At 50.6% G+C, this 25,398-nt stretch overlaps 1 protein-coding gene across 2 annotated transcripts in view; it reads right to left on the bottom strand.

Moving 5' to 3' along the window:
- The window catches only part of CSGALNACT1 (chondroitin sulfate N-acetylgalactosaminyltransferase 1), a 175,122-nt gene that overhangs the window by 70,949 nt on the left and 78,775 nt on the right, over positions 1-25,398 (bottom strand). The window contains exons 1-2 of one of the 2 annotated variants that reach the window (XM_024986276.2): positions 20,377-20,458; positions 11,043-11,909 (exon numbers count right to left, since the gene is read on the bottom strand). In XM_024986276.2, coding sequence (XP_024842044.1) covers positions 11,043-11,652 — 610 coding nt within the window. In that variant the 5' untranslated portion in view covers positions 11,653-11,909; positions 20,377-20,458. 2 annotated transcript variants of the gene reach the window in all.

Genomic DNA, 25,398 nt, shown 5'->3' with positions numbered 1-25,398 from the left:
ATGTTCCTGGAAGCGTGTTCACTACACACCCTGGAGAAATGCCTACGGAAAAGCCCAGGGGACTTCCTGATGGTCCACTGCACGCCATCCTCCGTACTTCCACTCAGGGGCAAGGGTTCGATCCCTGCTTGGGGACCGAAGAAACTGCTGCCTCGCAGCATGGCCAGAAAAAAAAAACAAGCCCAGGATTCTATTGCTGTTGTTGTTCAGTCGCTAAGCTTTTGGTTGGACCCCAAAGCTACCACCTGCCAATGTACTGAGCCCTACCCTGCCCTCCTGTTCCATGGCTGCAGCCTTGATGCAGGAGTCTTCGCCACCTCAACTATTTTTAAAGCTTTTTCATTAATCTCCCAGCCTTTGCACTTTTTTGAGGACAGAGATTATATCATATTTATTTTTAAGTAGCTTTACTGAGATGTAATTCACATACCAAACAATTCACTGTTTCAACTGTACAAGTCACCCTTTTTTTTTTTTACTGTATTTACAGAGTTTTGCAACCACTCAGTTCAGTTCAGTTCAGTTGCTCAGTCATGTCCGACTCTTTGTGACCCCATGAATCGCAGCATGCCAGGCCTCCCTGTCCATCACCAACTCCCGGAGTTTACTCAGACTCACGTCCATCTAGTCAGTGATGCCATCCAGCCATCTCATCCTCTGTCGTCCCCTTCTCCTCCTGCCCCCAATCCCTCCCAGCATCAGAGTCTTTTCCAATGAGTCAACTCTTCGCATGAGGTGGCCAAAGTACTGGAGTTTTCAGCTTTAGCATCATTCCTTCCAAAGAAATCCCAAGGCTGATCTCCTTCAGAATGGACTGGTTGGATCTCCTTGCAGTCCAAGGGACTCTCAAGAGTCTTCTCCAACACCACAGTTCAAAAGCATCAATTCTTCAGTGCTCAGCCTTCTTCACAGTCCAACTCTCACATCCACACCTGACTACTGGAAAAACCATAGCCTTGACTAGACGGACCTTTGTTGGCAAAGTAATGTCTCTGCTTTTCAATATGCTATCTAGGTTGGTCATAACTTTCCTTCCAAGGAGTAATGGTCTTTTAATTTCATGGCTGCAGTCACCATCTGCAGTTCAAAATAAAGTCTGACACTGTTTCCACTGTTTCCCCATCTATTTCCCATGAAGTGATGGGACCAGATGCCATGATCTTCGTTTTCTGAATGTTGAGCTTTAAGCCAACTTTTTCACTCTCCACTTTCACCTTCATCAAGAGGCTTTTGAGTTCCTCTTCACTTTCCGCCATAAGGGTGGTGTCATCTGCATATCTGAGGTTATTGATATTTCTCCCGGCAATCTTGATTCCAGCTTGTGTTTCTTCCAGCCCAGCGTTCCTCATGATATACTCTGCGTATAAGTTAAATAAGCAGGGTGACAATATACAGCCTTGACGTACTCCTTTTCCTATTTGGAACCAGTCTGTTGTTCCATGTCCAGTTCTAACGATTGCTTCCTGACCTGCATACAGATTTCTCAAGAGGCAGGTCAGGTGGTCTGGTATTCCCATCTCTTTCAGAATTTTCCAGTTTATTGTGATCCACACAGTCAAAGGCTTTGGCATAGTCAATAAAGCAGAAATAGATGTTTTTCTGGAACTCTCTTGCTTTTTCCATGATCCAGCAGATGTTGGCAATTTGATGTCTGGTTCCTCTGCCTTTTCTTTTTTTTTTTTTTGCCTTTTTTTTTTTTTAATTTATTTTTTATTTTAATTTTTTTTAATTTTATTTTTAAACTTTACAATATTGTGTTAGTTTTGCCAAATATCGAAATGAATCCGCCACAGGTATACATGTGTTCCCCACCCTGAACCCTCCTCCCTCCTCCCTCCCCATACCCTCCCTCTGGGTCGTCCCAGTGCACCAGCCCCAAGCATCCAGTATCGCGCATCGAACCTGGACTGGCGACTCGTTTCATACATGATATTATACATGTTTCAATGCCATTCTCCCAAATCATCCCACCCTCTCCCTCTCCCACAGAGTCCATAAGACTGATCTATACATCAGTGTCTCTTTTGCTGTCTCGTACACAGGGTTATTGTTACCATCTTTCTAAATTCCATATATATGCGTTAGTATACTGTATTGGTGTTTTTCTTTCTGGCTTACTTCACTCTGTATAATAGGCTCCAGTCTCATCCACCTCATTAGAAGTGATTCATATGTATTCTTTTTAATGGCTGAGTAATACTCCATTGTGTATATGTACCACTGCTTTCTTATCCATTCATCTGCTGATGGACATCTAGGTTGCTTCCATGTCCTGGCTATTATAAACAGTGCTGCGATGAACACTGGGGTACACGTGTCTCTTTCCCTTCTGGTTTCCTCAGTGTGTATGCCCAGCAGTGGGATTGCTGGATCATAAGGCAGTTCTATTTCCGGTTTTTTAAGGAATCTCCACACTGTTCTCCATAGTGGCTGTACTAGTTTGCATTCCCACCAACAGTGTAAGAGGGTTCCCTTTTCTCCACACCCTCTCCAGCATTTATTGCTCGTAGACTTTTGGATCGCAGCCATTCTGACTGGTGTGAAATGGTACCTCATAGTGGTTTTGATTTGCATTTCTCTGATAATGAGTGATGTTGAGCATCTTTTCATGTGTTTGTTAGCCATCTGTATGTCTTCTTTGGAGAAATGTCTATTTAGTTCTTTGGCCCATTTTTTGGTTGGGTCATTTATTTTTCTGGAGTTGAGCTATAGGAGTTGCTTGTATATTTTTGAGATTAGTTGTTTGTCAGTTGCTTCATTTGCTATTATTTTCTCCCATTCTGAAGGCTGCCTTTTCACCTTGCTAATAGTTTCCTTTGTTGCGCAGAAGCTTTTAAGTTTAATTAGGTCCCATTTGTTTATTTTTGCTTTTATTTCCAATATTCTGGGAGGTGGGTCATAAAGGATCCTGCTGTGATGTATGTCGGAGAGTGTTTTGCCTATGTTCTCCTCTAGGAGTTTTATAGTTTCTGGTCTTATGTTGAGATCTTTAATCCATTTTGAGTTTATTTTTGTGTATGGTGTTAGAAAGTGTGTATTCTTCACAGAGCTAGAACAAATAATTTCACAATTTGTATGGAAATACAAAAAACCTTGAATAGCCAAAGCTATCTTGAGAAAGAAGAATGGAACTGGAGGAATCAACCTACCTGACTTCAGGCTCTATTACAAAGCCACAGTTATCAAGACAGTATGGTACTGACACAAAGACAGAAATATTGATCAATGGAACAAAACAGAAAGCCCAGAGATAAATCCACGCACATATGGACACCTTATCTTTGACAAAGGAGGCAAGAATATACAATGGATTAAAGACAATCTCTTTAACTAGTGGTGCTGGGAAAACTGGTCAACCACTTGTAAAAGAATGAAATTAGAACACTTCCTCTGCCTTTTATAAAACCAGCTTGAACATCAGGAAGTTCACGTATTGCTGAAGCCTGGCTTGGAGAATTTTGAGCATTACTTTACTAGCATGTGAGATGAGTGCAATTGTGCGGTAGTTTGAGCATTCTTTGGCATTGCCTTTCTTTGGGATTGGAATGAAAATGGACCTTTTCCAGTCCTGTGGCCACTGCTGAGTTTCCCAAATTTGCAACCACTGCTGCTGCCGCTAAGTCGCTTCAGTCGTGTCTGACTCTGTGCGACTCCGGAGACGGCAGCCCACCAGGCTCCCCCGTCCCTGGGATTCTCCAGACAAGAACACTGGAGTGGGTTGCCATTTCCTTCTCCAATGCATGAAAGTGAAAAGTGAAAGTGAAGTCGCTCAGTCGTGCCTGACTCCCAGTGACCACATAGACTGCAGCCCACCAGGCTTCTCCATCCATGGGATTTTCCAAGCAAGAGTACTTAAGTGGGGTGCCATTGCCTTCTCTGTTGCAACCACTACCACCATCTAATTTTGGAGCGTTTCATTGCACTAAAAGGAAACCTTGTAGCTATATTAGCAGTCACTCCTCACCCCTCTCCCCACCCACCCACCGGAGGTCCTAGGCAACCAGCAATCTACTTCCTGCCGCTACAGACTTGCCTCTTCTGGACATCTCAGGTAAGTGGATCACACAATATGTGGTCTTCTGTATGTGGAGTCTCTTCACTCAGCATCATGTTTTCAAGGGACGTACGCTTTGCAGTGTAGATCAGTCGTTTGTTTCTTTCTGTGGCAAGTAATTTTGCACGGAAGTCATTTGGTGTGCATCAGTCCGTCTAAAGGTGGACATCTGGGTTGTTCCCACCATCCGGCTGTCATGAATATCTGTATCCAAGTTTCTGTGTGAACATACATTCTACTTTCTCTCGAGTCATACCTTTAAGCAGAACCACTGGGTCATGCAGAAACTGTTTCCCACGTTGAGGAACTGCCAAACTATTTCCCAAACTCTCAGCCCTCTCGAATATCCCCTCTACCCTGCTATCATAGTGACCAGGCTAGCCACAATTAAAAATGGTCAATAATGGCACACGCCCTGTAGGGTAAACTAGAAACCCTGAAATGCACATAAACCCGTGATGATCTTGGTACTAATTTTCAGGGTCACCATCTTGCCACACCTCCTCCCACCCAGAGCTACATCCTCTTACTGAATACTCCAGCATCCCGCCTGCAGGTCCCCGAACATCCTAGGGTTCACACGCCTCCAGGTTCTGCCTTCGTCTCTCCCGCTGTGCAGAGCAGTCCCCCGGCCTGAGCCTTCTCTGTGAAGACCTTGCTGACCCTGCGGTGGGCTGGGCCAGTCTCTCCCCTGGACCACTTTAAGGTGTGACTCTGCTGTCATCACCTGCAAGGGGCAGGGGTAGTGTGTGTGACTCTGGCTGCCCCCAGCATGGATGACGCTGGCACATGGGCCCCCCAGTGAATGAACAGACTGAACATCCAAGCCTTCAGAAACCTCAGAGCTTAACTCTCCTATTATCCATCTAGCCCTCTACTTAAGAAGCTATGACACTTTGTGGGACTTCCCTGGTGGTCCAGGGATTAAGAATCTGCCTTCTAATGCAGAGGACTCAGGCTTGATCCCTGGTCAGGGAACTAAGATCCCACACACCATGGAGCAACTCAGCCCACGCACCACAACTGAAGAGGCCGTGTGCTGCAACGGAAGACCGCGCACGACGCGATGGAGAGCCGGTGCGTCACAAACAAAGCTCAACGCAGCCACACAGACGCAAGAAACAGACATTCGAAAGGAGGCTCTGACACTCCCGGCCACACCTAACCCACCACCTCCTCCTGGAATCTCATTTCCCCTCCACTCTGTCCTCTACCATCAGCGTCCTCCCCACAAACACCCACATCTCCAGATTGTGTTTTCCAGACCAACTGATAAGCCAGTGGAACCTCCAAGGATGGAAAGTCTGTTCCTTCCCTTCATCTACATTCACAGCAAAGATGGGGTTGAGGGCAGAAGGAGAGCCAGGCAGGACGCAGGCCAGCGTTTCCACGATGGAGCCACTCCCCTTGGGGTCCAGCCCTCCTGCACCTCAGTTCCTTCAGCTCCTTTAAGGAGGATGAAGCCACCAGGGCCAAGGTTCAGCACCTGGCAGCCCACCTCCCCATGCACCCCCGCCCACCTCTGATCAGCAGCCCCAGTGGAAGCAGGCAGATACGGATGAGAAATGCTTTACAGACCCCAGGGACTGCTGATACTCTAAGCAAAGCATAAAAGGTAATCTCACCACTGCCCCCCAAAAGCTCCCATCCTTGAGAGAATCAGATAGAGCCTGACTAGTGATGCAGGAAACTCTGGCTGCTGCTGACAGAGACATTTACAATGTAAAGGAACTGGGGTGTGGGGGGGTTTGGGGGGGCGGTGCTCTCTACAAAAGGGCTGTGTTCAAGGGTGTATGTGCATGTACTTCCCTGGTGGTACAGTGGATAAGACTCCACCTACCAATGCAGGGGACACAGGTTCAATCCCTAGTCCAGGAAGATCCCACCATGGGATCCCATGGCAACTAAGCCCATGCACCACAACGACTGAGCCAGCCCTCTAGAGCCCACACTCCACAGGAGGAGAAGCCCCTGGAATGAGAAGCCCGCAAACTGCAAGCTCTCCATCCTGTCCTGCCTGCAGCCACCTCCGTGAACCATCTGCTCATCCCCCCACACCCCACCCACCGCACAGAATCCCTCCTCTTCCTAATTTCTGCATCAAGACCCCCAGAGGCCCCCCAAGCACCCAGAAATGCACCTGAACACCTGTCTTACCTTTCCTCCCCAAGGCACGCCAAGCACCATGGCCTCAAGCACCCAGCCCTCCAGACACCCGGCCCTGGGACCTGGCTTGACTTGTCTAGCAAAGCTTAGCATCGTGGTCCTCAGGGCATCCCTGGAGGTTAAGCTGAGGCATCAACAAAGGATGCAGAACACTCAGGATCCTCACTCTGCCTCAGCCTCCTGGGAACCAGCCCCTCCCCAGTCTTGGCTGCAGAGCACAGGAGATCACTGCGCAGCAGCCACTAAAGTTTTGGAGCCACTTCCACATCCGCTTGTTTTAAAACGGGTCTCAGGGCACCATCAAAAGCTTCACTTTCTCGTGACTTTTGGCTCAGCTCCATCTCATCCTAAAACCAAATCTTGCGGCATCTGACCCACTCTTGCTTCCACTAACCCTAGAAAAGCTGGAGCAAGTGAGCTGCCCAGGCTGGTTCAGAACCACCCCACAGAGAAGGCAGACACTGCACCTCACACAGGACTCACATTATCCAGTGTTTAGATGGTTACAATAATAATTCAGGAGGCTACATTGTTTTCCTAAAAGAAATGAGTCCTGAATACTTATTGGAAGGACTGATGCTGAAGCTCCAATACTCTGGCCACTCAATGAGAAGATCTGACTCACTAGAAGAGACCCTGATGCTGGGAAAGATTGAAGGCAGGAGGAGAAGGGGACGACAGAGGATGAGATGGTTGGATGGCATCACCGACTCGATGGACATGAGTTTGAACAAGCTCCAGGAGATGGTGAAGGATAGGGAAGCCTGGTGTGCTGCAGTCCCTGGGGTCGCAACAAGTCAGACACAACTGACCGACCAGACAACAACAAATTGTTTTATGGCTGCAGGTGCCAGAGCTCTATTTAAAATATGCCATCAAAGCCAAAAGTTGTGCCACTCAGACCTGAACAGGAGGTGCTGAGCCACAAAGGGCAGTGTTCTATTCACTTGAGATAAACAGTTGGGTTTCCGAATGCACAGGATCTGATGTTTTTCTCCTTTATCTTCTTTTCCCAGATGGTTGTACCAAAGATTCATGCTATTATGTGAGAATCCAATGCAAAAATCAGTGCCAGAAGAAACATCTGGAAATAGGGGTCAACATCACTTCCTCTATCTTTTAGAGATAGATAATAATTCAGTCAGCGTGGATAACAAATTAGACGGTCATCAGCAGGCGTTCCCCTCTGCAGGTTTCACGGAACTGCAGGAGGTGGCCACGGTCAGAGAAGACTGTCCGAGTCCCTCCTTTCCAGAGAGCAGGATCCGGAGGGCTGGGGCACCCCTCATGAACGGTCCCTCAGCAAAGCCGAGAGGAACAAAGCTGAAGCTGTGCTTCGTATTTGCAGGAGGCGGGGCCGGGTGGGCCTTGGGGGACATGAAACTCGGCCTCTGACTGAAGGACAAGGAGACCCAGCTGCTGGGAGGTGCGGGGTCTGGACCAGGGTCGCCCAGCCCCCACCCTGGCATCATGCCTCCTGCCCCAGGGCTGGCTTTTCAGTCTACACAACCATTATCATCCGGAAGCATTCTCAGACTTTCATTATTCCTCGTCTGAACACAAAGAACCCCCAGCCTTATCACAGGAATTCAGGGTTCAGCCAACCCATGACCCCCGTGTGGAGCCCTACAAGCGTGTGGAGCCCAGGTCTGCCCGGAGACTCCCACTCAACTGCCTGCTGACACCCACACACAAAAGGGTCCAAAGTTAGGCTTACAAACCCAAACATGTTATCTTAGAGACAGACTTCATCCTTACAAGGTTCTGTCGCTTGTTCTGATTACCATGGAAAGTGAAAGTGTGAAAGTGTTAGTCATTCAGCCTGATGCTTTGTGACCCCATAAACTGTAGCCTGTCAAGCTCCTCTGTCCACGGGATTCTCCAGGCAAGAACACTAGAGTGGGGTACCATTCCCTTCTCCAGGGGATCGTCCCGACCCAAGGATTGAACCCGGGTGTCCCCCACTGTGGGCAGGTTCTGTACCATCTGAGCCACCAGGGGAGCTGCAAACTTCCAGTTTACAAACCTAAACATGTTATCGCAAAGACAGACTTAATCCTTACAAGGTTCTGTCACTTGTTTTAATTACTATAGAAAAAAGATTTCAAATCAGACCCTTTCTCTTCCCTTCTTTCTCCCTGACTAGGTGTAGATCAAAGAATCATGAACCAGGATTGCAAAGACCTTCATATGTAACTCAGTCCAGCCACCTCTCTGATGACAGAGTCATCAGTTACAACCTCCCAGCTATCCAGCTGATGACAAAATCCTTGTAGAGAAGGAAACCCCACTTTGTTCAGAAACGTCTCTGTCTGACAGTTATTCCTTGCACTGGATTTCACTCTGCCTTCCTGCAGTTCCTGGCCAGTGGAATCTTTTGTTGACACCCATTTACTGAGAAAGTAAAAACTGCCTCCATAGTCTTTTGTGATAAGAATGAAAAAGTGGTATCAACTATGTGTACGACAATCGTACAAAACAGCTGAGTAGACTTTCCCCAAGTTTGGAAGGCGTGTGTGGACCGACCTGCCTTCGCACACAGGGTGTTGCCCACACGGGGCAGCGTGACAAGCAGTCTCTGAGAGGAAGTCAGTCACACCACATCAGCTCAGGGACAAGAGGTCCAGGTCTCTCCTGACGGAGAAACACAGGCCTTACACTTCAGATACTGTGCACAGAAAAGCAGAGATGTCAAACACGAATGCAGATTAAAACCACAAGGGTGAACATGCCCCAGTGCAGGTGCGGACCTGTAATCAAGTTCTTTTGAAACGGTTTTGTGTGAGGGGCAACCAGGAGTTCCTTTTAAAGGATGTTTAATGATTTTCCCTGGAAGTCGGCTAGGCAAATAACAGTTGTGGAAATGTTTTATAAGCTCTCAAGCTCCCTAAAAATGAGAGGCTACAGCCTCACGATATTTTAAACACTTACCGAATGCTCACCCTGTGATTACTAGCTTCCCGGTGTGCTGAGCCTTTTAATACCTCAGAATAAATAAGTCAAAAAAATCCTGACACCTATGGATGAAAAATGGACACTTGTCATCTGCCTCTACAAGGATGACATCTGCTCCTCGTGACCAGCAGCAACCTTCTTCCAAAATGTGTTGCTTCACAGACCCCCTTCACCCAAATCACATACATCCTGACCTCCACCCCACTTCTTGGGGCTTATCCTCAGAGGTGTCTGAGATGCTGTCCCTGGCTAAAGTCCTCATTTTGCACCCAAATAAAATTTAATTCACAATTCTCAGGTTATGCTTTTTTTTTTTTCAGTAAACACATCAAAAGCTTGGTCTTGTGTAAGATTTCTTTACCGAGCTCCAGGTATATGAAAAGAGATAATATATCAAAACTGCATTAGCTTACAGTTCACCTGTAAAGGGAAAAACGGTAAGACTGGAAGGCGTCCAAAGAGAACAGGCATGAGGAGCAGAGGGGGGGTTTCTGATACGACTAAAGGCAGTTTGTCCTGCCTGCAGGTGGACGAGATGGTCATTACAGAACCCAGTAGGGAGCATGATGAGTGGACAAGCCACGTGTTTGGGAAGTAGGTCCTATTCAGAAACAGGAGGAAAAGCTGGGCAACCTCAAAGGCAGCTCCTCTCCCAAATTATCAGCTGATTTTTGAATCGGTAACAATGGAAAAGTCAGTGAGAAGAGCCTGCAAGAAACTTCCAAGATGAGACAGCTTTCTTCTAAAACTGGCACAAACGCAAGTTAATACAAGGTTGCTCTACATCCATGAAGAAAAGAGCCATTCACTCTCAGCTTCCAGGTGCTCTGACGACCTACAGTGTGACCCAGTGGTTAAGGACCTGGATGCTGGAATCAGAATTCTGGGTTCACACCCCACTGTCACTTGGTAAGGGAGCAATTTTAGGTGATTTACTTAATCTGAGCCTCCATCCCCTCACCCCCTCCAAGGGGTCACTGTAAGTGTAAACTTGCTAAAACAGAGCTGCTGCTGCTGCTGCTACTGCTAAGTCGCTTCAGTCATGTCTGACTCTGTGCAACCCCACAGACCGCAGCCCACCAGGCTCCCCCGTCCCTGGGATTCTCCAGGCAAGAGTGCGGTGGGGTGCCATTTCCTTCTCCAAAACAGAGCTAGACCAGCCTGGCACACATTAGTTATTATTGTTCTGTGACCTGATGAAAGGACCCTGTCTCCAGAAGTGCCTGTAAGAAGTCATAAAACGAAAACTGCCTGTCACACTCAAAACCGCTCTTGGCTAAGCTGCCATAAAACCAGTCTAAGATGGTACAAACTGGTCTAAACCAATCTAAACTGGTCTAAGCTGGTCTCAGCCAGTTCAAATGGGTCTAAGCCATTTCCACCTGGTCTCAGCTGGTTCGAACTGGCCTCAACCAGGTCAAACCGGTCTGAGGCTTTTTAAACTGGTCTAAACTAGTCTCAGCCAGCTCAAACAGGTCTAAACCAGTGTCAGAGGCTTTTTAAGTTGGTCTAAACAAGTTCCAGCCAGTTCAAACCAGTCTGAACTGGTCTAAATCAGTCCAGGCCTGGGCTCATGGTGGATTTGTGCTTGCTTCAGTCAACAGTACTGTCAGTCTGTTCCTGGCGGTGCTGCCTGGTCAGCTTCCCCTCAGCTTCCTTTGTTCCCTCCTTGACTCTGCACCTTCCCTGGCCACGCTGAGTCGTCTTGCAGGTCACAGCCACTGTGGTCCCTCGTCCTTAATGCGGCTCTCACAAAGCCGTCTGTCTCATCCCCAAAGCCACCGCGGACCTCCGCAGCCCGGCCCTGCCTGGACCGGGACCCCGGGCCCCTCCCACCACTTCCCACCCCCGTGGCGAGCCGGCCAACCTTCAATGAAGTCCGAGGCCGTGTAGGGCCGCTGGTCGGGGCTGCTCTCAGCAGGGCTGTTCAGGGCCTCCACAGCCGACTGGATGGCCTCCACCAGCTCGTCCCGCTTGTCCTTGCGCACGGGCTTCTCCTCGGGGTGGCGGGTCAGGCCGGTCTCCAGCTGGTACACCTTGTGCAGCGTGAAGCTGTCGAAGGGCACGGCGGCGTACTCGGTGGCCTGCTTGACGCCGGCGTGCACCTCCGCCCTGTCCACCTGCGAGCGCAGGAAGGCCAGCAGGTCGGCCTGGGCCCTGCCCGGGGCGCCCGCGGGCTCCCCCGCCAGCTGCTGCGCGGCCCTCAGCTGCTCGCTCCGCTCTTGCAGCTCCTCCTGCAGCTGCGCGATCTGCCTCTTGAGGCTCCCGACGTGGTCGCGGTGACGCTCCTCCCAGCTGAGCACCGCCGCCTGGGAGCTGGCCCTGCCCGTGGGGCCGTTGGCCCTGGGCAGCCCCTGGCGCTCATCATCGCCCCTCGGCGTGCAGGCCAGCATGTAGAGGACAGACGCCGCGCAGCAGAGAAGCACGAGCAAGACCACCACCCGGGAGGCCCAGGCGAGCAGCCCCCGGCGCAGCATCCTGGCTCAGGAGTCGGCCATGCGGCCCCGGCCCGCAGGGGCGTCCCCAGACTACACCTCCGGAAGCACGCGTGCGAGGGCCCCCGAGCCGCTCTCATCCATTCCTGTCTACACCGCCACGCCTCGTCGCTGGGAAGCCACCACCACGCGCAGCACTTTCCTGACTTCCGAAGGACGGACGTGGGGGCAGAGGCAGCAAGTCGGGGAAACCATCCAAGTCGTCAGGCTCATTCCCATCGTAACCTTCCAGAGGGGATCTGGGGAGAGACAGAGGGCAATAACACTCACTCAAGACGATAACCTCCTTGTGTTCACCATGAGGGCCAATAATCAATATGCAGTGGGGTTTATGGAAAATACTAGGAACTCCCGGGCAGTTCAGTATTAGGACTGCTACACTCTCACTGCCCTAGAGCCGGGTTCAGTCCCTGGGCAGGAAACTAAGATCTGCAAGTCATGCAATCAGCCGAAAAGAGAAAAGAAGATGCTTACAACAGGTGATTAAATATTGTTTGGTGTTTCTGAATCAGAATGCAGGTACCCATTTGCAGAGGCGTGCACACAAAAAACAAAGCATGCAGAAAAAAAAAACAGGAAGAAAAGATGGCAAAGTGTGAGCTCTGTCTTACTAGAGTAGGATTAATGGTGAGCTTTCTTTATCATGTCAATTGTCCACAATGGCACATATTATTTTCGTGGTTAAAAGGGAAAAGCAAAACTTAAATGACAATGGGATTGCAGACATGCCCTGCTCAAGCCCAGATGCAGACAGTGAGCATCCCTGATCTCGAGGGCACCCGCCCAGGGGAAGAGCTTCAGGCCGGCTCAGGGTGGTCCTCACACGTTCTGCTGAGCAGCATGGAAGCACCTGGAGGCTCAAATATGCCAACGCTAAGTTTGGATGGTAACATGCAGAATGAGCAGATAGTTCTTCCAGGGCAGTGGGTGATGAGTTTACAGAGAAAGGGATAAGGCTGGGAGGAGACCTGAAACACTGCTTGGTGAGAACTCAAACCCAGGATGCCTCTGCCCACCCTCCAAGAGGGATTCCCTGTCCTGGCGGCTCACCAGGAATACCCAGCCAGACCCACACGGCCTGTCACACACACACACACACTCTCTGTACCTCAACTTCACCATCCCCCCAAACAAATGCAGGGCCACCTGGCTCTGACCCACTGTCCCCCTTTCCCAGGCACCCCTTCCTCCTCCACCCATCAATGACCCTCTCTTCCTCACCCCCTCAACCCCCTCCCTTCCTCAATCCCCTTTTCTCGACTCCCCTGCCCATCTGAGCCACAAAAAAGAAAGAACAATAAATGAATCAAATAAGATTTCTTGTTTTGGGAGATTTTAATAAATTTTCCTAGATGCACTCATCTTCTTACTCAACATATCACTTCCCTGAAACGAGCTTCCTGAGGGTACTGTGTCTGGGTCATTTCAATACTTAAAAAAAATCCCTGCGATAACAAAGTTACTTTTCACATAGTCTTCACTAGACCTAGATATCCAGATTCTCGCCTCATTTACCGGTGGGCTGTCTCACTGATGGAACGGAAGAACTCTAGGCAATTAGTAGCTTCTGGGCCCCAGGGAAAAGGAGGAGGTGATCCTTCTGCACCCTCCGTGTGCTGAAAATGCAGCGAACAGCCGGGTCACTGAGTCTGAGTAGTCGTCCCTTTGTCCTGCAGCCACAGCCGGGGGTTTTTCTCTCCTGCTCCTCAGGGGATGTGCCTCGTATGATATTACTGTTACCAAAATAGCTGATTTCCCAATTTTCCGTTAAGATGCAACACCTAACATTCTGTCCAATGTCTCCCTTGGCCTGAGGATTCTCCAGCCTATACTTTAGCACAGTACCTGGGTATCGGTGTCGAGTTTAAAGTGCATGTTTAGTGCATGTTTCCGTCTGATGAAAATCCCAGGATTTATGTAATTACTGTAATTCTGTGATTAAAAACATCTCAGCTTGGGAATTCAGGCACCGTGCTGTTTTTAATGACATCCCTTGGATTAACTCATTATATGCGAGTACTAACTCATTATATGCGAGTACTAAATTACCAGTGAAGACACGTTACCATGTTATTCGGCCACTTTAAAAGACTTTTACTTTAAATGGATTGTCACTAAAGACCAAATAAGCAAGTCAAAAAAAAACCAAACAAACAAATGGAACATTCAACACCATTAATTGTGCTGGGGAAACAAAGTATGCAATCTTTCTAATGTTTCGAATGGAATAATTGTTGTATTTGCATAATAAATTGAAATCATGTTGGTTAACTGAAGCAGTGCATTAAAGCAATGGTTAAAAATTTTTAAAACTGTACAATAATTATTTTGTTCTGTTCCATAAATCTCTTGAAAGTCTAGTCCAGCTTTTGAAGTTGACTAGTATAAATTTCAAAGTTATTTGGTATTTCACTCTTTGAGATATAAAAGGAGAAAAAAAACAGGCTTAGTAAGAAATGACTTTTTAAAAGAATCAAAAGCCATAAAAATTACTGCCAAGGGAGCAGTGATGGATTGCTCCTCTTAAAGGTCAGGAGCGGATAAGGTACATCAGCCACAAAACTCCGCACCTCTCAGCACGCAGTGGTTTTCGATGTTTTTAGCAATCTATCCTGTAATCAAAATAGTAAACTGGTTGCACGTTTGCCTGCTGGATTCAGGAGGCTTATCCTCCCCACTCCTGCTTCTACGGCGACATCGTATTTTTCATCTGCAGCAAAGGTGTTACCTTCCCAGCTCTACCACATACACGTGCGGGACACCTCAATGAGATACAGCCATACAACCCGGACCAAACTACAAGCAAACCACAAAGGCCCAGCCTCTCCCGCTCTCTGCAGAGGTGTTGGGAGAATGAAAGAGTTAACATTTACACTGTGTTTACAGCTGCAGATGGAGCCCACCATGTAATTACCAGGCACTATCATCAGAGACAGTGAAAATACAGCTGTTACCATCCCAGCAGCATTGTGCTACTATTTAAAAAACAGAAAAGGCACCCAGATTTCAGAGGAGTTCCATCTTTGGGGTAGTTAAGGGCAAGACCTGATGGGAAGAGCCAACTCACTGGAAAAGCCCCTGATGCTGGGAATGATCGAAGGCAAGAGAAGAGGGCAAGAGAGGATGAGATGGTTGGACAGCACCAATGGATATGAACTTGGGCAAACTGAAAGATGGTGAGGTACAGGGAAGCCTGGTGTGCTGCAGTCCATGGGGTCACAGAGTCAGACGTGACCTGGCAACTGAACAACAACAAAGTCCTCTCAGTAACCAACCTTAGGACGAGTAAAAGGGAGGTGCATGTTCCTACTTTTTAACTACAAAAAAATCCTCGGGCTCGTTGCATCTGCTAGCTATATTTTACTGTTTTTAAATCTTTTTTTACCTTATTGTCATTGCAATTAGCATTAGATTTTTCTGGTACTCTAGTTAGTAGAGCAAAGTTAAGGATGATTTTTTGTTGTTGTTCATTGTTTAGAGAGAAAAAAACAAGAGCATAAACGTATCAGACATTTCAAAATGCTGTTTTACAAAATAACCAAATATTAGGTTTTTTTAAAAATCCTGATTAAAAGTAGACATAAAGTAATGATAGATCACTGTGAAGTCAAGCAAGGGCATACACTTTATGTCTGTTTTTCAGAAAAGTTCAAGAAAATAAACCATGGATATAGCTTTAAAGCAAAAGTTTGACTCAAATCCAGTACTTTAGAGAAAAGTCCACCTGAGAAGTAATACTTTTTTTCTTTTCTCTTCACCCAGTCGTGTCTGACTCTTTGCGACCCCGTGCACTGTAGCCCACCAGGCACCTCTGTCCATGGGATTTCCCAGGAAAGAATACTGGAGTAGGTTGCCATTCCTTTCTCCAGGGGATCTTCCTGACCCAGGTCTCCTGCACTGCAGGCAGATTCTTTACCATCTGAGCCACCGAGGAAGCCCTTTTACTCCCCTGCCACCTTCACTTCAAAGGTCCATCCTTCCCAAGAGCTCCCCCCAGGCTTCCCTGCCCCAGCCAAATCCCCAGGGATGTTCTGTGACGCACACCATCCAAAAAGCACAGCACTTATCGACTAGACTGAAGGGACAGCCAAGCACAGTGGCTTTGCTGCTGTTTTTACAACCTCTGAGCAACAGAAGGGCAGGCGGAGGTTCCGCCAAGGTCCGCTGCGAGGGCAGACGATGCTGCAGAGCAGTGCTCGCCAGATCACCCAGGGCAGAGCAGGTTCCTCCAAGGTCCGCTGTGAGGGCAGACAATGCTGCAGAGCACTGCTCGCCACACCACCCAGGGCAGAGACCACTCAGTGCAAGGTCCCTCCCCAAACTCTCGGGCCAGACAGGGGCTCTCGGGACAGGCAGACTGACCCTAATAGCTCTGCCCTGGGGTATGCAGGCAGGGGGCTGCTTAAGGAATTTCTTTCTGAACAGTCAAGGCAGGGAGTCTGAAAGACACAAGGGCCTAAGCCAAGGGGCCCAGTCATGCGGTGGGTTTCTCAGACTCCAGCTGCAAGCCATCTGACAGCCTGCGCTGACCAGCAAGCGTCTGGAGCAGCCCCAGGCCTCCAGAGAGCACAGCAAGGGCCCAAGACGGGGAAGAATCCAGGAGGCTGTCGCTGTTCATCCTCGCTGTTACTGAGCATCTGCTAGTACCCTGCCGACAAGAAGTTACAGGAGATGAAAAGGGGACCGAGCCCAAGTTCCAGGAGCAAGTTCATGAGCTTGCAGGGGAATGAAGCCCTTTGCCAATAACTGTAACACGAACCCTTAACAGCCAAACTACACTGAAACAGATATCATCACTAATGCCATGTTCCCTCCTACCAAATGTACGGGGGATAGGGTTGAGAAGTATAAAAAAATAAATTTCAAAATGACAAGAGCTTAAAATAAATGTTAGGTACCTACAACATTCCTTAACATAGGCAAGCAGCTACAGGGACTGTGTATCCTTTCATCTTAGAGTGGAAACAGAGTGAAATGAAGACACGTCTTAAGTTTGGTCCAGGGTCTAACAGTCACCGAAAATGAGGAGAGTAGACATTACAATTTCTACAGCCAGGACAGAAGCGCTGTTAGATGCGTGTCCCGGTTTCACGCTACAGATGCCAGGGGACATTTCGGTCAGCAGGGCTGTGGCCTGCGACAGAGAGAGCCTTCCAAGAGGCCTCTACGAGTGTCCCTGAGAAGTTCACACACGCTGAGGACCGCAGGACAAGCCCCGCTGTGAGACGCGGCCGTGACGGCAGCAGGCAGAAGGGTCGGGGCTCATTGGTGAGGCCAGGCCAGGCAGCCCTACTCGGCACAGTGACAGGCCTGAGTGACAAAGGAGCCCGTTCAGGGCATGGCCATAAAGGCCCCGGGACAGCTCCACCCTGGGCACACGCCCAGCCAGAAGGGCGGGAGCGAAGAAAAGCAACCGCGTGTCCTGAGCCAGGAAGAGGGGGACCAGGGCCCCAGGCCACCCTGTGCAGCGGCTCCTTGAGGGACACAGACAATTGGCTCTTTGAAAGCAGGGGCACAGCAGACCCTCGGTGGCAGGATTAGCTGTACTAATGGAAAATCTATGGATGGAGGAGCCTGGTGGGCTGCAGTCCACGGGGTCGCTAAGAGTTGGACACGACTGAGCAACTTCACTTTCACTTTTTACTTTCATGCATTGGAGAAGGAAATCGTAACCCACTCCAGTGTTCTTGCCTGGAGAATCCCAGGGATGGGGGAGCCTGATGGGCTGCCGTCTATGGGGTCGCACAGAGTCGGACACGACTGAAGCGAGTTAGCAGCAGCAGCAGCAACGGAGCATAAATCGAGGTCCCATCTCCTGGGTAAGCACACTATCCTGAATGTGTGTGCAGAAGGCATCATGCAAGGACACTTATTCAGACAGACTTCAGATGCTCTCAGAAACATATATAAAGTGACTCTGTAAGCCTCGCCCTGGAAAAGCCCCTGATGCTGGGAAAGACTGAGGGCAAGAGGAGGAGGGGGTGACAGAGGATGAGATGGTTGGATGGCATCACCAACTCAATGGACATGAGTTTGAGCAAGCTCCAGGAGTTGGTGATGGACAGGGAGGCCTGGCGTGCTGCAGTCCATGGGGTCGCAAAGAGTCGGACACGACTGAGTGACTGAACAACAACAAACCCTTGGCCTGCCTCAGCGCTGCAGGAATTCTCTCTGCTTCCACTTAGCTCCCGTATGCACCAGGCAGCTCCCAGCATGGCCTGGCATCCCTGCCTCCCTGTCGGCCTGGGGCACGTGTGAGGGGCCAAGGCCACCCGCAGGAGTGCGGGATATTCTGCAGAATCCAGCAAAAGGCAGACCAAAGCCACTCCGGGAGCTGAAGACACCCAGCTCCCAGCCCCACCTCCCTGCCTCCTGTGAACACACTTCTTTCTAACTCTTTCCCACCCGGTCTCTTAGAGATGCAACTCCTGCCGCAGCGTCGTGTGGTCCAGAGCAAGCTGCCTCTCGTTCACATCTGCCACTTTAGGGCTGAGATGTTGCAGGGACGTTAAAACTGCCGGAAAATGAGCATATTCTTCCCAAATCACACCCCCGGGAGCTGAGGAGCTGCACTTCTCCGGCATCGCACATCTTTCTGCAACACAAGCGTCTCTTCTCCAGGCGGCTTGAGTCAGCACTCATCCTGTGCCAAGCACTGTCAGCCTCGGGGTGCTTCTGACGGCAGCTGAGGAGCGCAGGGAAGATCAGTGTTGCTGTCCACACAGGACCAGGTGAGGGCCAGCGGGGCACAGCCTTCACCTGGCATCACAGTGTCAGTGTGGTCGGGGAGCATCCTCACAGCCTCCCCAGCCTGATGCCAGGCTGCCCGGCCCAAGGCTCTGTCCACGACAGGCTTTGAGGGCCATGCTCCTCCTCCACCCCCGGATCAGTGGTCTCCAAGCTGATGGATGTAAACAGCTCGGCATGCCCGGCAGGAAGTGACCAGTGGGTGAGGACCAAATGTCTAATGAATTCACTGACAAGCTACACACCAATCTTACAATACTGCTGAGTTACATGTTCACAAAACAATACCCCGACAACAATGAATCATGAAAAATGCTGTGAATGTCTTCTCACTCCAATGGACCATCCTGGGCTCCCCCGGGACCTGCTTCTGGCTCCCACATAACTGCCCTCCTCACCGCCTTTCATTCTGGTATCCCCAGGACACAAAACTGCAGCCCCACCCACCCAGGGCCCAGTGCAGGCTCCCAATCCGCGGGGTGACCTGCCTGCCTCTGGACCCCGGCGTCATCCCAGGGTCTCCAACACCAACCGCCAGACACTGCCTGGCCCCAACCACGAGCATGCTTCCCTCCCTTCCAACCTGGAGGACCTGGACCTCATGGCCTTCAAGATGCCCTGAGGGTCCTCCCTGTAACCAGATCCAGAGGGGGTTCCCCACGGCCCAGAGGGATGGAAAGCCCCTTGCTGGGAGGCACCCCTCCAGCACCCGCATCTCCATACTGCTTGGAAGGAATCCTTCTGCTTCCGTTTTCCCTACTTTGAAGCAGAGACAGGGAAATGCAGAAAAAAGACACTAGGGTCTGCTAACCAGAAAATGAATGCAGAGATGAGTCACAACTCTGAAAGCTGAAAAGCCAGGAAACAGGCCAGCCCTCCGTGCTGATCGCTTTGGATTTTGGCTTCTAATTTGCCAGTGAATGTTTGAAAGAGAGGGTCTTCCTGAAATACACGTAGATCTTCCTTCCCATCCCCCTTGCCACCTCTGCCCTTGTTTCAGGAGCATCTAAGGGGGTCAGTCGGCACAGGTGGGGGCCGTGGAACCTGGAGGCGGAGGTGACAAGAGAGAAAGGTTCCACACGAGAACACAGGGCTCACGCTGCGTGGTCTCGGCCCACGAAGAAGCTCTTCCTGGCAGGAAGATGCCCCAAGCATAAGAGCAGGGCTGAGTCAGCTGCCAAAGAGACCTGTCCTGTCTCTGTCTGCCCCTCTGTCCCGCCCGATCTCTGGGGCTGGTGGGGCCGCCTGAGAAACCTGGCTCCCAGCCCCTCCCAGTGCTTACAATCAATCACACCCACTTAGCATCTGCTCTGGGCCAGACCCCAGATTAAGCAGTTTATAAACACTATCTCATTTAATCCTCAAAACAATCTCATTAACGATAAGGACACTGAGGCTGACAGCAGTGAGGTCACTAGCCCCCGGTGCAGAACCGGCCAGCAGCCAAGCCCCGCATCAAATCCGGCTCAGTCTTGATGCCAAACCGGGCTGGTACCCGCCAGGCTGTGCCGTTCACTACCCTCAGGAATCCCGAACTGCTTGCTGCGACCCGCCCCTCCTCCTGCACCCAACCTGTCCAATTTTTCTTGCTTCTAAGCACCCAGTGGATCTTGCCTGGCCTCTCAGACGTGGTACAGAGCAGTCATTTTTCTCCATCATGTTTTGTCTCCCCATTTAGCTGTGGTTTGTATGTCCGCATCCCCTTAGCAGCTCTGCAAACTCACAGTGTCCCTGGAAATACCGGGGATCCCGGGCGTGCCTGGGGCCCCCCAGTGGGGCCGGGGACAGAACAAGCCTGCAACAGCCAGAGGCCTCTGAGCAGATGCCAGGAGCCCTACCCCACGCATCAGGTTTAAGACAGCGCAACTAAAATGCACTCCGGCAAGGGGAATTTCTTCTTCGAAAGGAGAAAAACAGGACATCTCTTGGTCAGTTAACCGAGATGCTGGCTGGACTCACTACGAGCTCTCTTCTGCCAAACACCAAATTCTCCCTTCCTTCCTCCAGAGGCTGGTGAAGGGGCTGCCCGTGCAATGGCCATCACCACACGTCACCTATGCTCCCGTGCAGGCAGAAGCCACCCTGGAAAGTGACATCACTGGAGACTCAGGGAAGTGCACCCCTGGGGAGACCACGTCCCGAGGTCACACAGTCCAGCTTCCGGGGAAAGGTGTGCTGGTAATCAACACGGAGAGGACTAATTAAAAGTGAGCAGGGCTCTGTGCCAAGCCCTCCTAGCCAAGAGCGGCAGGCAAGCAGGGCCCCCACGCAGATGCGGGGCGGAGTCGCTGGGTGGTAAACACCAGCTCCCGGGGAGGTGGGAGGCGTGAGTCACCCTCCCTGAGCTGTGAAGGCCGAGGATGGGGGCGGGCGCTCAGGCTCACTTACAGGGAGGGCAGAAGAGAGGGGGAAAGCTGAGTTCTCGTGCACCGATTAGCAGATCGGAAGAGGGAGGAGAAGAAGAGGATGAGAAACGAGCGTCACCAAATGCCTCCCCCGCACCCCAGCCCCGTCTTGAAAACACTTTCAGACACAGAGCGGCTGCACACCCACCGAGCAGGTGACAAGTCCCAGGCAGGGACCTGATGGCCTTTCAGGCAGCCCAGCAGCTCCCTCAAGGACATTCCAAGAATCACTGCCCCTCAAGCATCATCTGCCGTCTCCCGTGAACCTCACGCGAGTTGGTGATCCCGATCTCGAGAGTAGGAAACCGGACTTCGGGGAGATCTGAGACTTTCCCACACGGCCGGGAGCCTCCACACCCCCAAGGGCGTCGACGCCCATCAGCACGACACCCCAGAGCACAGACAGAGTGAGCACACTTACAGAATCAGACCATGGTGGCAAAGGGGAGGCGATGCCCACGAGCAGGGCCACAGGGAAGTGTAGGCAGGCAGCGAACATGTGCGCCAGGGAAAGCTCTCCAAAGAGCACCAACAGCCGCCAAGGCGAAGCGGAACCAGACACCAGCTGCTGAGAGCGCGAGACAGCAGAGCTTGGGTCTGGAGGGGGAGAAGCGGGGAGGGGTGCCCAGGGCCTCTCCCCTCCCCACCCTGGGCTCCCCTGGGGGAGACCCCACATTAGGGCAAACAGTGGCGACCCACGGCTCTCTCCTGGCCCCGTGGACACCCTGTTGACACCCCGTGGCTACGCAAGCCGCCCCCCGCCAGGGTTGACACTCATTTTCCGGCACCAGCCGTGTGATGTGTGAGTGTGGCTGCCCCAGGTCTCCGGAAAGAAGCGGGTGAGCACAGCCGCTCCCCAACCCTGCCACGGCCCCAGAGGAGCAACCGACCCCCAGACACATCCTGAATCAAAAGTGCTGGGACCCACCCTGTGGAGGCCAGCAACACATTTTGCTGGCTTGTGTGAAGCCTAGGAGTCAACCACTGTCCTGAGTCAAGACAAAATGACCACCTGACTCAGCTCGGTCCTCCGACCTGGTCCTTTCCCACCAAGAAGTAGGCACCAGCACACACACGGGGCCGTGCTTCCACAAAGCGGTCCTTACCGAACAGGACTGAGACAGCAAGGCCTGCACAGGAGTTAGAAATCCCATGGAGCCAGGTCAGCAGAGTATGAGTGCAGAAAAGAACCAGCAATGCTGAAAAATATACTATTAGTCCAATATCGTATAAATGAAAGATGTAGCATTATTTTCACAAAAATAAAACCTCGGGTTGATCACAGACCATATTTAAAGTCCAGCTGCGGCCCACCATACCATAAGCCCCTCCGCTGGTATGCCCCGGCATCCCTTGGCTTGAACCCGGACACCAAGCCTCTCCTGCCTCCACTATTTCTGCTGAGGTGGCCAACTGATCACTAGGGGACTAGCTAAAAGCATTTCCAGATATCACTCCTAGAAAGAAAGTTACTGGCAATGAAAACTGTCCTATTTATACACGAGATAAATGACACAGGGTGCTTATTTAATCCAAGTTTGTTATTCAGTTTAATACTTCTTAATATTCCCCTAACATCCCTCTGCTTCATTCTTAAAATATCCCCTGGCCCTCCTGGAAACTTTCCTGTCTAGGACCCCACTCTACTTGCCTCTTCCTCCTGCTTCTCTGATGTCTCCGATGAGGTAGGTTCTATTAACATCATACCCATTTTGCAGGTAAGGTCACTGAGGCAGAGGTTAGTCACTGGCTCAGGTCACCCAGCAACGAAAGGGTAGAAGTGGGTTTCCAGCCCAGGCAGCATGGCCCTACTGTCTGTCTCTCCATCACTGGGCCCTGTGGCTTCTCTGCCACTTGCTGTTGTTGTCACTAAGTCATGTCCAACTCTTCTGTGACCCCATGGACTGCAGCCCGCCAGGTTTCTGGGTCCATGGGATTTTCCAGGCAAGAATACTGGAGTGAGTTGCTGTTTCCTTCCCAGGACAATCTTCCTGACCCAGGGATCCAACCCACGTCTTCTGCACTGGCAAGCGGATTCTTTACCACTGAGCCACCAGGGGAGCCCTTCTCTACCCTGTACTATGTGCTTTTAAGAGGCCTGGGCCCTGTAGAGGGAAAGCATAGAACCTGGCCAGGGAGCAAGGCTGGTGCATCAGGGGACCGGAATACAAGGAAATGGCCGGGCTGGCACCCTGACCTCAGACTTCCAGCCTCCAGAGCTGTGAGAATTAAACACGTGCTGTTTGAGCCACATTGTCTATGGTGTCGTAAGAGGGGTCTGTGTGGAGACAAGCCTTCTGTCGCCATAGGGCATCTGCACTATAGCCTACAGGCAGTGGTCAGCCAGCCGGCTACCTTTCTTAAACAGGAGTCATTGTGAGCTGAACTGAATTTCAGCAAACGGACAGTGCTGAGAGGCCCTGGAGAAAGGCGATCGGCACTGGGCAGATGGGCCTGAGGTCAGTGCGCCTCTGAGGGGTGGAGTAAGGCAAGTGGAGCCAGCAGCACTCAGTGTGGGGGATGGAGGTTCTAGAAAGGTCCGTTGGGTTCCATCTCCAGGACCTGGACTGGAGACCGGCCTGACACGGGAGAGGGAGCATCCACGGAGGAGGAGGGTGCCGGGTGGAGCTCTGGGAAAGGACAGGCTCATGGGGAGATCAGCAGAAAGAGGGGTCTCGTTCTGGACACGCCCGGTTGCTGACGTGGGGGCCGTGGGGTTGGAGGGGGATCAGTCTGGCACAGCCATCGTTTCACCAACCAGAAAGGTGAGCCTGGAAGAAACAGCTGCTGTTGAGACAAAGTGATGGGGTCAGCATAAAGCACAGTCAGAAGCAGACGCCTGGACTTGGGATGCCCGGTCCCTGCCTCTATCCTGCACCCTGAAGTGTGTCAAGGTGTCAGTCACTCGGTCGTGTCTGACTCTTTGTGACCCCATGGACTGTAGCCCGCCAGGCTCCTCTGTCCGTGGGATTCTCCAGGCCAGAATACTGCAGTGGGTTGCCATTTCCTCCTCCAGGAGATCTTTCTGACCCAGGGATGGAACCTGCATCTCCAGCATTGCAGGCAGATTCTTTACCATCTGAGCCACCAGGAAAGCCCACACTGCATATCAAAGTAGCTCCTTCACATCCTCGTCATCCCCCAAAGTCTGGTTTATTTTTTAAAAGAGAAGAAAATTGTAGTGTATCTGAAAAGTTTTCCCCGAACTGCATTTAAACAGAGAGGTGGGGACCCCAGGCAGGTTCCCAGGGGGCTTTGAAAGGTCACTGCATGTAAAGACTCAGCATGGCACCCTGGCATCAGGACAGCACAGGGCAGGAGGTCTTCACACATCCTGGACATCACTCGGGTATTGGGGAGTATACCTCCCAGCCAAGCAGGAAGCAGACTGCCTGACCAGCAGACTGCCCACTTGGACCACAGGCACAACTCAACCAAAGTGGGACCCACCAGGTCAAACGCCAGCTGGTACCGTTTTTTTGAGAGAAATCTCTGATCCTCCTAGGGTATTTCTAAAGGCAATTTTCCAGTAGCTTGAAAAGACACGATTTGATACAGCAGCATTCTAGTTCTAGCTGCTGGTACTACAGCTACGCCTGGGGTTTAAAAAAAATTTTTTTTAAACAACAATAAAACCTTCTGGTTATGCACATGGAGCTCTGAGACCACCCACCTGGTCCCACCAGAAGGTGGCAGGTGGGACCCTCATGACAACCATTTCCTCCATAGTAACAAGGGAGCAGAAAATAGCTCCTGACATTCAGCAGCGATGTCACGATTAACATGAACTTTATCCACCCAGTCACTGAGTACGTATCGAGTGAGACCGTTCGGACGATCACAGGGTCAGAGGAGGGGCGCACTGAGGGCCCCACCGGCTGCCAGGGGATGTGGTCAACGTTCCGCTCCCACTCCAGCTCCACTAGTAAGGACGCCCATTGTTTTAATTTTTAAAAGGGGAAAAGATAAAGAATTCTAAAGATACTCCATTGACAGTGTCTAGTTTTTTCTAGATTTTTTTTTTTCAGATACTTTTCTATTACAGGTTATCACAAGATATTGAATAGAGTTCCTGTGCGATACAGTAGGTTCCTGACGATTACTTCCTATGTACAGCGGTGTGCGTGTTCATCCCAAACTCCCGATTTACCCCTCCCCTTCCTGGACTGTGTGGTCTGAGTGTGCCTCTGGGTGTTCAAACCTCTTTCTTTCACGTGCTCCAGACAAGGTGAAAACTCCATGACCTTGTCACAGTCCTTACTTATTTTTAAACTTTTTATTTTATACTGGAGTCTAGACAATTAACAATGGCGTGAGAGTTTCAGGTGAACAGCAAAGGGCCTCAGCCACCCATAATATACGTGTCCCTACTGTCCCCCAGACTCCCCTCCATCCAGGCTGCCACTGAGCAGAGTTCCCCGTGCTATACAGCAGGTCCTTGTTGGTTATCCATTTTAAATGCGACAGTGTGTATTTTTTCTTTAACTCCTTCCACGTATAAAAAAAAAAAAGAGTTGAATTTTTTTTTTCTTAAACCAAGCTAATGGGTCTCAAGATTGATTCAAAGGCAATTATC

The sequence above is a fragment of the Bos taurus genome, chromosome 27, assembly GCF_002263795.3.
Source record: "Bos taurus isolate L1 Dominette 01449 registration number 42190680 breed Hereford chromosome 27, ARS-UCD2.0, whole genome shotgun sequence".
Lineage (NCBI taxonomy): Eukaryota > Metazoa > Chordata > Mammalia > Artiodactyla > Bovidae > Bos > Bos taurus.
Note: the sequence above shows the minus strand (reverse complement) of the source record. Positions and strands in the feature narration are given on the sequence as shown.